The following is a 14,151-nucleotide window of genomic DNA, read 5'->3' on the forward strand; positions in this document are numbered from 1 at the left end:
AACCACCCAACCAAGTCACTCATGAATCCCTGAGCCATGGAAACCATGTGGAATAATAATTTTGATTTTTTTTCTTTTCTTTTTTTTTTTTTTAGGCATGGTCTTGCTCTGCTCTGTCACCCAGGCTGGAGTGTAGTGGCACAATCTCAGTTCACTGCACTCTCCATCTACCAGGCTCAAGCGATCCTCCCACTTCAGCCTCCCAAGCAGCTGGGACTACAGGCATGTTCCACCATGCCCTGCTAATTCTTGCATTTTTTGTAGAGAGGGGGTTTTGCCATTTGCCCAGCCTGGTCTCGAACTCCTGAGCTCAAGCAATCCTCCTGCCTGGGCTTCCAAAAGTGCTAGGATTACTGGAGTGAACCATGGTACCCAGCCTGTATTTATTTTAAACCACTAAGTTTACGGGTAATTTTTTATGCAGATACTAGATCACTGATATCAGAACACAAGACCCATCAGAATGCAAAAGCCAAAGGTAGCAGATGCTGGGAACCAAGGCCAGAGGCCATCTCCTGGGTCCTACCTTGCCCCTTGGTGCCTGCAAACTCTCGCTTTAACTCCTTCCTCACTTCCCTTACCCTACCAAGTAATTAGTCATTGTGTCCCAGAAAGTAACTCTTAAGAGGCTATGGTATTCTATAACAGCCCGACTAAGACACCCCCACCACCATTGCCACCCACCCCCTCCTCCCTTCAACTGAGAAAGGGGAAAAACCCAGGTTCCAACCCTGGGAACATTAGACACTGCTTGGGAGACAGCCAGTCTGTGAGTGACAGGGACCAGTCTGTGAGTGACAGGGATGCTCACTCCACAGGTACCATTTCTCATCAGAAGGATGGGGACATGCTGGGAGAAACAAGAGCAGGAAAACCCCAGCCTTCTCCTCTCCTGAGTCCTCCCCCAGATACACATGTCAGGATGGGCCCCACCTGAGCAGATCATGGCCTCCCAGCTCCTACAGAAGGCCCCGAAATTACAGACCCACCCACGCACCCTCCTGAGCCAGTGACCCTATCCGACCAGAGCTCCATGGAGCCCCAGGAGCCCCATCTCTGCCCACGATGTCAGTACTGCCCCTGCACAGCAGGGCCCAGTGGTGGCCTGAGAGGGAGCAGAGAGCCCCTTAGTGGGAAGGGACCCTTAGATTACTCTGCTGGGGTGAAGAACTGCACCCCCAGCCCTTGGCCCCAGCTCCCGCCCCAGCTGGGCTGCCGGTACTCTGTCCTGGGGTTGCTTCCTGCCTCTCGGGAACACAGGAAGCCAACATTGTTGGGATCTAAATGGCCTTTTCCTCCTGGACTTGGGTCGGAAAATGAGCACATAGCCTCAGTGTGCACCTGACTCCAGCGATAACCACTTGCATGCCCAGTCCAGCTTCAGCTCCTTCCCTGGCTGGCACAGAGGCACAGGCCTGGCCACCTGCTGGCTCATCAGTCACTCAACCTGCCCTGCCAGTTCATCTCCAGAGCCTGGGCTGGAGGTATGCAGTGGTTAATTTAATGAGTCAACTTGTCTAGGCCACGGTACCTAGATATTCGGTGAAACATTATTCTGGATGTTTCTGAGAAAGTTGGTTGGTTTTATTTTTTAGATGAGATTCATATTTAAATCAGTAAACTTTGAATAAAGCACATGACCCTCCATAATTTGGGTGGGCCTCATCCAATCAGTTGAAGGCCTTAATAAAGAAGACCGACCTCCCCAAGCAAGAAGGAATTCTGCCAGCACATGGCTCTGGACTCAAGCTACAACAGGCAGGGGTACCCCGCCTGCCAACCTATCCTGCAGATTTTGAACCTGCCACAGCTCCACAATCACGTGAGATAATTCCTTAAATAAATCTCTTTTTTTCTACACACATCCTGTTGGTTCTGTTTCTGCAGAGAACTTTGACTGATACAAGGTGTCTCAGGGGATGGTCAGGGGACATGGTGTGGCTCTGAAGTAAGAACAGGAAGAAACCTTCCAGATCAAGCTTGTCCAACCCGCAGCCTGCAGGCCACATGTGGCTCAGGATGGCTTTGAATGTGGCCCAACACAAATTTGTAAATTTCTTAAAATATTATGAGATTTTTTTTTTTGCAAGGCAGGGGGGCATATAAGATGGTTTCTTATATGCACCCAACTCTTTCTGTCTTCTTTTTAGTCTTTCTTTCTGAGACAGGGTCTCGATCTATCACCCAAGCTGGAGTGCAGTCGTGTGCTCATAGCTCACTGCAGTCTCGACCTCCCCAGGCTCAAGTGATCCTCCCAGCTCAGCCTCTGGAGTAGCTGAGACAACAGGTGTGCACCACCACACCCAGCTATTTTATTTTTTTATTTTGTGTAAAGATGGGGTCCTGCTATGTTGCCCAGGCTGGTATCGAACTCCTGGGCTCAAGTGATCCTCCCACCTCGGCCTCTGTTTTTTTTTCCCCCAAGACAGAGTCTTGCTCTGTCACCCAGGCTGGAGTGCATTGGCACTATCTCGGCTCACTGCAACCTCCACCTCCCAGGTTCAAGCAATTCTCCTGCCTCAGCCTCCCTAGTAGCTGGAATTACAGGTGCTCGCCACCATACCCGGCTAAGTTTTTTGTATCTCTAAGTAGAGAAGGTGTTTCACCATGTTGGCAAGACTGGTCTCAAACTCCTGACCTCATGATCCACCCACCTCGGCCTCCCAAACTGCTGGGATTACAGGAGTGAGCCACCACACCTGGCCCCATTACGAGATTTTTTTGTGTGATTTTTTTTTTTTGGTAGCTCATCAGCTATGGTTAATGTTAGTGTACTTTATGTGTGACCCAAGACAATTCTTCCTTTCCCAAGGTGCCACAGGGAAGCCAAAAGATTAGACCCCCTGTTCTAGACCATCCCATCCAGTAGTGTTCAAACTTTTATTTTTACAGCCAAATTCCTTAAGCAGATGGGCTCCTATGTGGAATCACAATGACGCTGGTTAAGATTCACTGAATGCTTGCTATATATCAGGCTCTGTTTGGAGCCCAGCATATATATAAAATCTCATTTAATCCCACAGTAACCTGATGAGAGAGGTACTGCTGTTTGTCCCATCTTTTTTTTTTTGAGATGGAGTTTCACTCTTGTTGCCCAGGCTGGAGTGCAATGGCGCAATCTCAGCTCACCACAACCTCCGCCTCCCAGGTTCAAACAATTCTCCTGCCTCAGCCTCCCAAGTAGCTGGGATTACAGGCACGCACCACCATGCCCGGCTAATTTGGTATTTTTTTTTAGTAGAGATGGGGTTTCTCTATGTTGGTCAGGCTGGTCTCGAATTCCCAACCTCAGATGATCCTCCCGCCTCAGCCTCCCAAAGTGCTGAGATTACAGACGTGAGCCACTGTGCCTGGCTTTTGTCCCATTTTAAAGTTAAGGAAACTGAGGCTTAGAGGGGTAAGCAATCAGCCCAAGTTCTCACTAGTAAGGGTCAGAGTGGGGATTTGAATCAGGACATCTAAGTCAAGGGCGGGATCACCACAGGATCCTGCCTCCTGATGGATTGAACTCCTAAAACCAGAGCTCCTCTGACTGAGGTGGGCAGGGCTCCCAGAGTGCTGACCCCTTGAGACTCCCTTGGATTCATCTCTTTCTTACCCTCTTTGGCCCCTAAAGCTCCTCCAAAAACCTTACAGCTCCTTCAGAACACAGTTTCGAGCCTCTAATCTAGTCCCACCTCCTCATTTAGAGAAAAGGGAAAGCCAGACCCAGAGAGGTTAAGCATCTCACCTGGGGTCACACAACCAGGTTGTATTAATAGCAAGCTAGGGCTAGAAACCCAGGGTCTTCCCACCCTACCAGGCTACCTCTGGTGGCTCCAAGGAGGCCCTCAGACACAGGGCAGAAGCTGGGTTCCCCAGTGAAGTAACAGGGGGAAAGAGGTCCTAGAAACAAGGTTTCCCCAAAGCCAATGGGTGCTGGCTTCTGCACAGGCTTGTCCCGTTAAAGGACGGATCGTCTTTCCAGGTGCATCCTGCCCTAAGGAAACTGCAGGTGACTGTCCCCCGTTCCAGGCTCACCAGAGGCATTAAGAAGGGAAGCTATCCAAGTCTGGGCCCCAGATCAGGCCCTGATGGCAGCCCTCGGGCTGCTGAGCTGCCATCCTGTTCTCTTCCTGTGGGTTTCGGCCTCTTCCTGTGGGTTTCGGAGGTACAGCCCTTGAGCAAAGCTCTGAGCCCACACAGCCTCCATCTGGGGCCCCCAGTGCACATGGACTCCCATAGAGCACTTCCCTAGGGACCCGTGGGAAGCCAACTATTTGGACTGAGGAACTCCTACACATCCCTCAAGACCCAACCTGCAAGTGCCTTCCCTGCTGAAGCCTGACAAGAACATCTCTACTGAGTCAGAGACGGCCTTCCACACACACACACACACACACACACGCACGCACACACACACACACACACACACACACGCACCTGTGTCAGCTTTGGCACCGTGCTCCATGATTGTTTGACTGTGTCTGTCTTCCCAGATAAGGGGCTGGCTCTCAGCACAGAGACCTGGCACAGCATCTGACCCAGAGGACAGCTCAGTTCATGATTGCCAGATGGCTGCCCGGAGCGCGGAGGAGGTGAGCAGCAGCCTGCGTGGGGGAAGCTATCCTACCTCTGCAGACTCCAACCAGGGAGTTTTCCAGACCCTCCCCACTGTCAGGGCCTCAGCAAGTATTCTTGGTCCAGCCCCCTTAACCATAGATGAGAAAACTGAGGCCTGAGCTATTAATTGATTTATCCAAGATCACGGAGGCTGTGAGAAGCAGGGCCAGAAATAGAGCCCGGGCCACTAAGAACACCCCTGCGCCTGTTCTCCTGCCATTGTCTCGTCTGTCTCTGCATCTTTCACACGGAGCCTTCATCCCTAGCACAAGGACCCATCTTACAGGCACACAAAACCTCAGTGCTCCTCACAGCAGCCCCCCAGAGACCCAGGACAGGGTTCATATGCAGGAGTTCACAAGAGTTCACAGGTCCGGCGGAACCCCTTTGCCTGTACATCTATGACGCCCGCATGTCCACCCTCTTAGTTTCTTATCTGCCTTATTCATCTTTGAGTCTTCCAGAACCAGGAGCAGACCCCAGGTTCCTTTCCTCTCTTTCCCACCTCTTTCGGCCATATTACATCAAATGGGAAATGCAAGAGGGAGGGAAACGGAAGAGCGGCCCAAGCTATAGGTCCAGGCAACCAGGGGGAGACAGGCCAAACGCCCCAGTGTCTCCAGATATAAAAGAGCTTCCTCACTGCCCCCTGCCTCCAGCAGAAGTTTCTTCAATGTTGCAAGTCCCATGGAGACTGGGAATCCAGGGCCTTGACATTCCATGCGCCCCACCCCACCTATCACCCAGAGCCACTCATCAAGAGAGTTGCCATGTTGTAGCCAGGACTTGAAGGCTGAGAGCAGAGCAAACCCATTGAGTCAGGCTCAGTGAACAGACATGAGCTAGAGTTTGGTCCACACATGCCCCCTTAGCCAGGGAAAAACCCATACAACCACATCGGGTGGCCCTGGGTGGGTGGGTAAGTGGATGGATGAGGGGACCTATCCACCTCGTGCCATCATGAGCTCCTGACTCCAAAACACAGACAGTGGCTTCACTCCTGCATCTCCCGCCAGTGAACCCAGTAGCCTCAGCCTCCTCCCAGGCCTGGAGATCCCAGTCCCTTTGCTGAGGCTGCACCTATGACCTATAGAGTCAGGAGCCTTCCTCCCTTCTCCCTATCCAGGCCTGGCCCTTACACCTTCCATGGCCCAGTCCTGACACCTGCTGGTCCTGCTACAGTGTAGCCCTGGCTTTCTTCCCACCAAACTCCCCACCCTCCAGAGCCCAGCCAGAGCTGCCAAACCAGTCTGTCCACCCACCCTCCCCTCTGGTTCACACCAGCAGAGCCAGGCTGAGATCTAGGTGAAACCAGGGCCATGTCTTGCTCACCCTGGGAGCCTTCTGTTCACATGGGGTCAAATCCTCTCCTCAACCCAAGCCCTCAGGCCAGGTCAGCTGAGGAACCTAGAGCCATGGAATGTGAGGGCCACCGGAGACTGCAGCCAGAGAAATGCTCAAGGTCACACAGCGAATGTTGGCAGGACTTCCTTCTGCCCCCACCCTCAGGCTGCCTCGTATCACCATATTGGGAGTCCCTGGGGTGACAGGAAGACACTAGGGAAGGAAGGAACCCTGGGGAAGGGCCAGGGGCTAATTATGCATCCTCGAAGGGCAGGGTGTGGGGCTGTTATGCAAACAAAATGCAAAACTTCACCTCTAGCAATTCTTCTGTGACTTCTCCCCTGGCTCAGACCCTAAACTGCCAGCAAGTCCCAGCCAGACCTCTTGGGAGGAGGGTGACACCACGTGGCTGATTTTGGTATTGCAAAAGTCCTGGTTAGCCACTTTCCCTCCCCCTGAGAGCCCACGTCCTGAAATCCCCACTCGGGCCCCACTCCTGGGTGCCTTGGCAAGCGACCTGACCACTCTCAGCCTCAGTTTCCTCCTCTGTAAAACGGGGATGACACCAGCACCTTTTGGGAGGTGTGAACATCAGATGAGGTCATGCCTTTGAGTGCTTGGTATGCAGTAAGTGCTTTAGAAATTGTTCAGTGGGCTCTGAGGCCCAGCCTCCCAGCCTGCTGGGACTTTGACATGGAGGGAGGGGCGAGGGAGAGAGGCCAGGAGAGAAAGCCTCATGAGCAAAGGCTCCGGGCGAAAAGGGCATGGCCTGCTTGGCATATTTGACATGCCCAACATAGTGAGGAGTCATGTGAGGCGCCAGTGGTTTGAACATGGAGTCAGGAGCAGAGGAACATGCGGCAGAGAGCTGGGCAAAGGCTGAGCCCACCAGGCCTGGCAGCCGGGGAAAGAGGTCTGTGCTCTGTCTTGGGGATTGTGAGGGACCCCCAAAGGCTTTAAGCCAGGAGCTGACATAATTGGGTTTATGTTTTTAAGTCCCACTGGAAGCTGGTGTGGAGGGTGGGTCACATGAGAAATGATGACAGTGGAATTGGGAGGGGATGATGGCAAGAAGCTTGGGGACTCCAGCTGTCCTTGGGAGGCCCTGCAATTGGTGAGACGTGGGGGTGAAGGAGACGGAAGCATCAGATGGGGCAATGGGGTGAGTGAAGGTGTCAGCCACTGATACTGAGTGCAGGGAGCTCCTGCTGATTTCACTGTGTGATCTGGGACAAGACACCAACTTCTCAGGCAATAATGACAGCCAAGCCCCAGGCCATTCCAGGAGCTCATGAAAATAGTGATTGAAAAGCCTGGCAGACAACAGATCCTCCTCTGAGTCTGACTCAGGGCCTCTTAAAGTCGCCTTTGAGCTGCCACAGGAGAGGGCTGGGGCGTCCTTTCTTTGCAGAACTCCCAGTGCCAAGCACATGCCACCCACACGACTACCACACACCAACCACATCCCATCCACATGCCTCAAAACACGTCAGCCATGTGACCTCAATGCACCTGCCACAAACCCTCCACACAGCTTCTACATACAGACCACATGCTATCCACACACCAACCACACATTCTCAGCACGCATCATCCTCACACCAGCCACACACCCTCAGCACACCCTCATCCACGTGCCATCCACACACCCTCAGCACACATCATCCACACGCCATCCACACACCATCCACACACCATCCACACACCCTCAGCACGCATCATCCACATACCATCCACACACCAGCCACACACCCTGACCACAACCTCCAAATGCCACCACACACTAGCCACACACCCTCAACACACATCATCCACACACCATCCACACACAGGCCACACACCAGCCACACACCCTGACCACAACCTCCACATGCCACCACACACCAGCCACACACCCTCCAAACATATCATCCACACGCCATCCACATGCCACACACCCTCAACACACATCATCCACACACCAGCCACACACCCTCAGCACACCCTCATCCACGTGCCATCCACACACCCTCAGCACACATTATCCACATACCATCCACACACCAGCCACACACCCTGACCACAACCTCCACATGCCACCACACACCAGCCACACACCCTCCAAACATATCATCCACACGCCATCCACATGCCAGCCACACACAAGCCACACACCCTCAACACACATCATCCACACACCAGCCACACATCCTCAACACGCATCATCCACACACCAGCCACAAGCCATCCACACACCCTCAACACAACCTCCACATGCCACCACATACTAATCATGCATCTTCCACATGCCACTCACATGCCACTCATATACCTTCTTCATGACACCCACATGACACCCATATACCTTCTTCATGCCATTCATCCTCATACAAGCTGCATGCCATTTCCATGCTACCCTCCACCTGCCATGCCCACCACACCCACCCACATGCTTGTCATCCAGTGAGCTCAGCATCCTCCACCAGATGAGAACAAGGCGTCAGGCTGGGACCCCAAGGATGGGTGCACGGCAGAGTCCCAGCCTGGCCCAGGCCCAGCCATTTCATTCCCCTGATGGGTGCTCCCATCCCCCACAGCCCATACAGCTGCTCACCTTTGCAGGTGCAGCCTTCCTGGGTGATGACCTGGCGGCAGATCCCACAGGGCTTCACCTTCTTGAAGGTCTTCACCTTGAAGTGGTGTGTCTTGGGGGCCTCCAGATCCTCTGGCTGTGGGAGGAGAGGCACAGAGTCAGCCTGGGTAGAAGGCTGGGGTCCTGGGGAAGGAGTAGAGGAGCCTGGGGGAGAGGTAGGCAGGGACAGGGAAAAGGATGGCAAGAGCCCCTCAGGGTCCAGGGGAGGGAGGAGGGCCCAGGGACAGAGAAAGGTGTGGGGTGACAGGATGTTCATCCCAGACTCAGGTGGGGCCCGTGGCCTGAGTCCAGACAGCAGCTGGAAAGTCCAGCTCCAGGGACCTGCAGCCCCCACATGGCTTCCTACCTTGGCTTTTGTTCATTTATTATGAAGGCATGGCTCACACACAGCAGACTGCACTCATTTTAAATGTATCGCTCGGTACGTTCCACACATACACCCCACAGAGCCACATCCCCCAAAGACTCCCTCATGGCTCCTCCCAGTCAGTGTCCCCTCACCCCAAGGTTAATACTATTGTGGCTTCCATCACCAAAGAGTCATGGTGCCAGATTTTTAAACTTCCTCAAGATGGAATTATCCAGTGCATAGTCTTGCGTTTGGCTTCCTTCACACACCATGAATCTGAGGTCCCTTTGGGTGGCTGCATCCAGCGCAGCTCCTCCTTTGTCCCTGCCATGCGCCATCCCATCGTGTAGATGCAGCAGGTTTATTTGTCCACTATACTGCTGATGGGCCTTCGCTTCTCTAACCCATGGCCCCACAGTGCCATTTCCCCTCCTTCTTTCCCCACTCCACCCTCTCCAGCATCCCCTGCCCCAGCCCGGAAGGCTTCTTCCATCTTTATTTTTATTTTCAATTATTTGCATTATGACAACACAGAGATGTGACTATCCTTTTTTAAACGACACCACCTCATGCATGAGAGGCAGGCTGGTGGCCCAAGCCTTCCTCTGAGCCTGACTTACCATAAAGCCCTGGGTCAGTCACCACTCCACCACTACCACAGGCCTCAGTTTCTCTCTCTGGATGGCACCACACCCCTGGAGCTCTGATAGTCCATCCTTTGAAATCACATATGGGAACACACTCTAAGATGCAAAGCCCTGCACAGACACTGCCCACCTTGCGGGCCCCACTGCGCCGGGGGGGGGTGGTGGGGCTATTCAGAGGACTCCCCACAGAAAGCATCCCCTGCCCCAGGCACTCACCCTGGGGTCTAACCTGATTCCCTTCCCAGTTGTAGCAGGAGGGGGCAAGACACAGACACCAGCAGCTCCCTCTCTCCCCTCTCCCAGGCACAGACCTCTCTGACACCCCTCCACACATGTGGGCACACACTCAGAGACACGATCCCAGCCCTGCGGTGTGCAGAGCAGGTGGGAGGAAAGTCCACTCATTCCTGTTCCCCTCCTTGCACCTGCTCCAGAGCCCTCTGGGTCTGAAATAGAGGCTGGAGAGGAGGACTGTGAGTCCAGAGGAGGGAGAGTGATGGTATCCCACACACAAGCCAGCGTGTCTGGGACTCCTCTCTGAAGACACTGCAGAAGTGAGTCCTGAGTGACAGAGACTAAGCCATAGAAACACAGAGAGAAAAACAGACAAAATGAGACCGAGTCAGAGGCAGAAAGCCAAAGAGGCAAAGAGGCAAAGGCATAGAGAGAGAGGGGGGCAGAGGGAAAGAGAAAAGGACAGGGGAGAGAGAGGGGTGCAGGAAGCGGACAGGACAGAGAGAGAGAAGCAGACAGGACAGACAGAGAAGAAAGAAAGACCAAGATAAAGGCAGACAGAGAGAATGAGAGAGATGAGAGAAGAAAGAAAGATCAAGATAAAGGCAGACAGAGAGAATGAGAGAGATGAGACAGAGACACGCAGAAACTAACAAGGGGGTCAGAGGATGCAAGAGAGACAGAAGGACATAGGAGCTCCCAAAGGCCAAACCTAGGAAGATCAGAGCATCAAAATACATGACGATAGGAATGGCTTAAATGCGTCTTTGCTGACAATCAGAAATGCAGTCATCACCACATAACGACAGTGGTCCCATAAACTTATGATACTGTATTTTTAATGTCCCTTTTCTACATTTAGATATGTTTAGATATACAAATACTTACCATGTGTTACAGTTCCCAGCCTACAGCGTTCAGTACAGTGACATGCTGTGCAGGATTTTAGCCCAGGAGCTACAGGCTATTCCATACAGTAACATAGGTGTGCAGTAGGCTGTACCGTCTGGGTATATATAAGCACTCTCTGTGGTGCTTGCACAGTGACAAAATCCCCCAACAACACATTTCTCAGAATGTATCCCCATTGTTAAGTGACTCATGACTGTAACTGAATAAACAAAGTTTGATAAGGCACAAGATATTTACATCATCTCCAAGCACCTCCCCACATCATACTTAGAAATTACAAAGAGGAAGAAAGTAACTTTTCCTGGCTTCCTCCACTTTACTCAAGTGATCAAAGTTAACATCACTGCAATGGTAATGGGATGATGAAGCCAAGCTGGGAGCAGGGGCGCACTGAGAACAGATGCCGCTTCTGTGGTATCCCTGCCAGAAAGCCTCAACCTGAACCTAATCATGAGGAAACATCAGGCCAACCCAAACTAAGGGACAACCTACACATTAAACGTCTTGGAATCTCCGAAGTGACAAGGTCATGAAAATCAAGGAAAGGCTGTGGAGCTTTCCAGACTGAAGGCAGCAAAAAGACTTGGCAACCAAAAGTAACGGCGGCTTCTGAACCAGGTTCTGTTGATGCCCACAAGGACATCACTGGGACCACTGGCGGGACTTCCCCGGGTCTAGACTGAATGGTAGTAAGGTATCCATGTCAGTTTCCTGATTTTGATAGCGGGGCTGGTCAGGTAAGAGAGTCCTTGTCGAAAAATCAGGAAAGTATTTAACGGTGGTGGGGCATCATGTCAGCAACTTACTCTCAGAGTTCTGGAGAGGACAAATGTTCTTTGCACTGTATTTTCAACCTTTCTGAAGTTGGTTAGAAATTCAAAGAGACAAGCAGACAGAGGCGGCAGGGGTGGGACAGCAGAGACAAAAGCCCAGGCTAGAAGTGGGGACTGCGGAGGGTGGGGAGCTGGAGCCCAGCAGTGCCCCCTGGTGGTCAGGGAGGCCTCTGCGGGGTAGATCCAGCCAGCCACCTCCTGGGTTCTGATATTCCAGAGAGCTGGGTTCTAGGAGCTTTGGCTGGGGCAGGGGTGAGCGTGTGGCAGGGTACTGCCCAGCTCTGGGCCTCACTCTCTGACCCCTATCCCACAAGAAGGAGCAGGTAAGTCTCCTCTGTTCACCTGTCTCACCTCCCCTGGTTTCTGTCTCCGGCCTGGACTTGGACGACTTCCCTTAGATTTCTGCCACAAACATTCCAGGGAGGGGGACCTGGTCAGTGTCAACTGCAGCAGTCCAGGCCTGGGGTGGGGGGAGGTGCAGAGAGGGGACCTGGGGTTCAGTTTAAGTGCTGTCTGGGGAGGCAGAAAGGAAACCTTAAAGCCAGCTCTCCTGGTCCGACTCTGGCAACCCACAAGCCTGTCTCTCCCACCCCACAAAGTCAGGCAAAGCTTCCCATTGCCACTTACCCGGCAAACATCCCTCCCCATGCCCCATATCCAGCCCTTTTCCCGAAGCCTAGGGATATAGGCCTTCTTCCCAAAGCACAGTTGGGGCAGCACAGTCTCCCAGAAGAGAGCCCTGGCAGTGCAGTGACCCCATGGGTGGCATGTGCAGCCTTCCAGACCAGCTTCTCCCAGGGGCCCCAGTTTTGCCTGCCCTGCCAGCCCAGCCCCAAGAAATCTGACTTTACAAAATATTTCACCCCTGGGGCCTGGAGGGCAGGGACAGGGCTTCAGGTCCATCTCTGCCCTTGCTCAGGCCTCTCTAAGCAGCCACAGGGAATGCCCTAGGACACTCCTGCCCCTCAGCCCTACTGGGTCCTGGCTTTGGCTGAGCGAGCACTGGGGGAGGAGTCTGGAGACCTGCCTTCTAGGCTATGTGGCATTGAAAATATCAGTGATCTTTCCTGAGCCTCACAGTCCCCAAATGAAAATGAGGAGTTTGGACCAGACAGTCTGAGTGTAGAGAGAGGGGGAAATGACACAACAGTCCCTTTGGAATGAAGGGACTGAAAGTAATGGGGGTGGGACTTGCAGATGATTCAGAGAGTGGAATGAATGAGGAGACATCACTCCTCCAAGAAGGAGGCTGTGAAACTCTGGTGGGAGCGAGGGACTAGCTCTGCCACCTCCAGGCAAGTGGCCCCCAGGCTCTGCTGGCATCCACTTAGTTCCACTGTAAAACAGGGACACTGAGGTGATCTTGTTAAAACAGCCATCCCATAAGTTTGATGTTCCCAGGATGCTAGAGGAGAAAGTCTAGGGTCGGTCAGCCTCCTATCCTCAAATATATGAAGGAAGAGTTACTGTAAGTAGGCACCAGACATCATCTGAAGTTCAGAAGGCAAAACCAAAACCAGTGGGCAGGCACTGCAAGAAAGCATAATGAGACTCAGTGCGGAAAAAAAAGCTTAACAATCAGATGCTAAAATACGGGCTAAGAAGAAAAGCGGAGTGCCTGGTACCTACCCAGCCCTCCCCCCGGGTTGTTCTGCAGGTACAGGCAGAGGATGTAAACAAGCCCCAAAAAGTGCAAAGTGCTTTTCAAGGGTAGTGGCTTGTTATGACAATGATCGTCGTTTTTCCTGATAAGTGGCAGACGGCCTCACGGAGCACACCCCGGGCCCTTCCTTTGCTGGCTCCAAAGGAACCTACCTGGGGAAAACTCAGGGGCAGAAGGAGACACAGCCACAGCTGGGAGCTGCCTGGTCTCTCCACACCCCCACCCCTCAACCCCCACCTCTCTCAAGAGCCAGGGCCCAGAAAAGGGGAAGGGCTCCAGTCTGTAAATCCTTATTCTCCTCCCTCCAAGCCCAGAGCTCTAGCCCCCACCCTGCGACCAGCCCACCCAGCATCAGAGGGCTTTCATGGCCCTCGGGGCTTCCTCTCCCTTCCCTCCCTCCATGAAGCCCAGCTTTCCTGCCCAGGCCGCCCAGCCAGAGGGGTGTGGCACATCTGGCTTGGACAGCCTTGGCGAGAGTCCTTGGCCCTGGGGTGGGAAAGTCTGTTTGTTGGTTCCTCCCTGCCCCGTGGGGGCAGAGCAGCAGTGAGGGTTGGGTGGTGATGAAAAGGGGTGATAGACCCCGGGGTCCCCAGTTCCTGAGCTCCTCCTACAAAACTGCCTCAGCACTGCCTCCCACAAGCTTTCCTGTGGCCAAAAAGCCCTGGATGACGTGGGGAGAGGGCCGGAGTCTGCAAGCCAGGGAAGGGGATCACCACACAGGCCTAGGGCAGACCTGGGAGGTCAATTCCTGTCGCACTCGCTCAGCCTCCTGGCCATCCACTGCCCCTTGCCCCCTCACCCTTAGGCTGGGAGGCCTGGTGGGCGTCGAGCATCATTTATGTGTGGAAGGCTCAGATTCCCAGTGGGGCTGCACGCTGGCTTCTGGGAGTCCCATGGGCACCTCAAATTCCAGCTTCCTCCAACCCCACTTCACC

The 14,151-nt window shown here is 53.3% G+C and overlaps 1 protein-coding gene across 2 annotated transcripts in view; it reads right to left on the reverse strand.

The window, feature by feature from the left end:
- Nucleotides 1–14,151, reverse strand: part of TNS1 (tensin 1) — a 211,400-nt gene that overhangs the window by 183,316 nt on the left and 13,933 nt on the right. For both annotated transcript variants that reach the window (XM_063645079.1, XM_063645080.1), the window contains exon 2: nucleotides 8,540–8,654. In XM_063645079.1, coding sequence (XP_063501149.1) covers nucleotides 8,540–8,654 — 115 coding nt within the window. The remainder of the gene's footprint in view (nucleotides 1–8,539; nucleotides 8,655–14,151) is intronic.

This window comes from Symphalangus syndactylus, chromosome 8 (genome assembly GCF_028878055.3).
Source record: "Symphalangus syndactylus isolate Jambi chromosome 8, NHGRI_mSymSyn1-v2.1_pri, whole genome shotgun sequence".
In the NCBI taxonomy this organism is placed as follows: Eukaryota; Metazoa; Chordata; class Mammalia; order Primates; family Hylobatidae; genus Symphalangus; species Symphalangus syndactylus.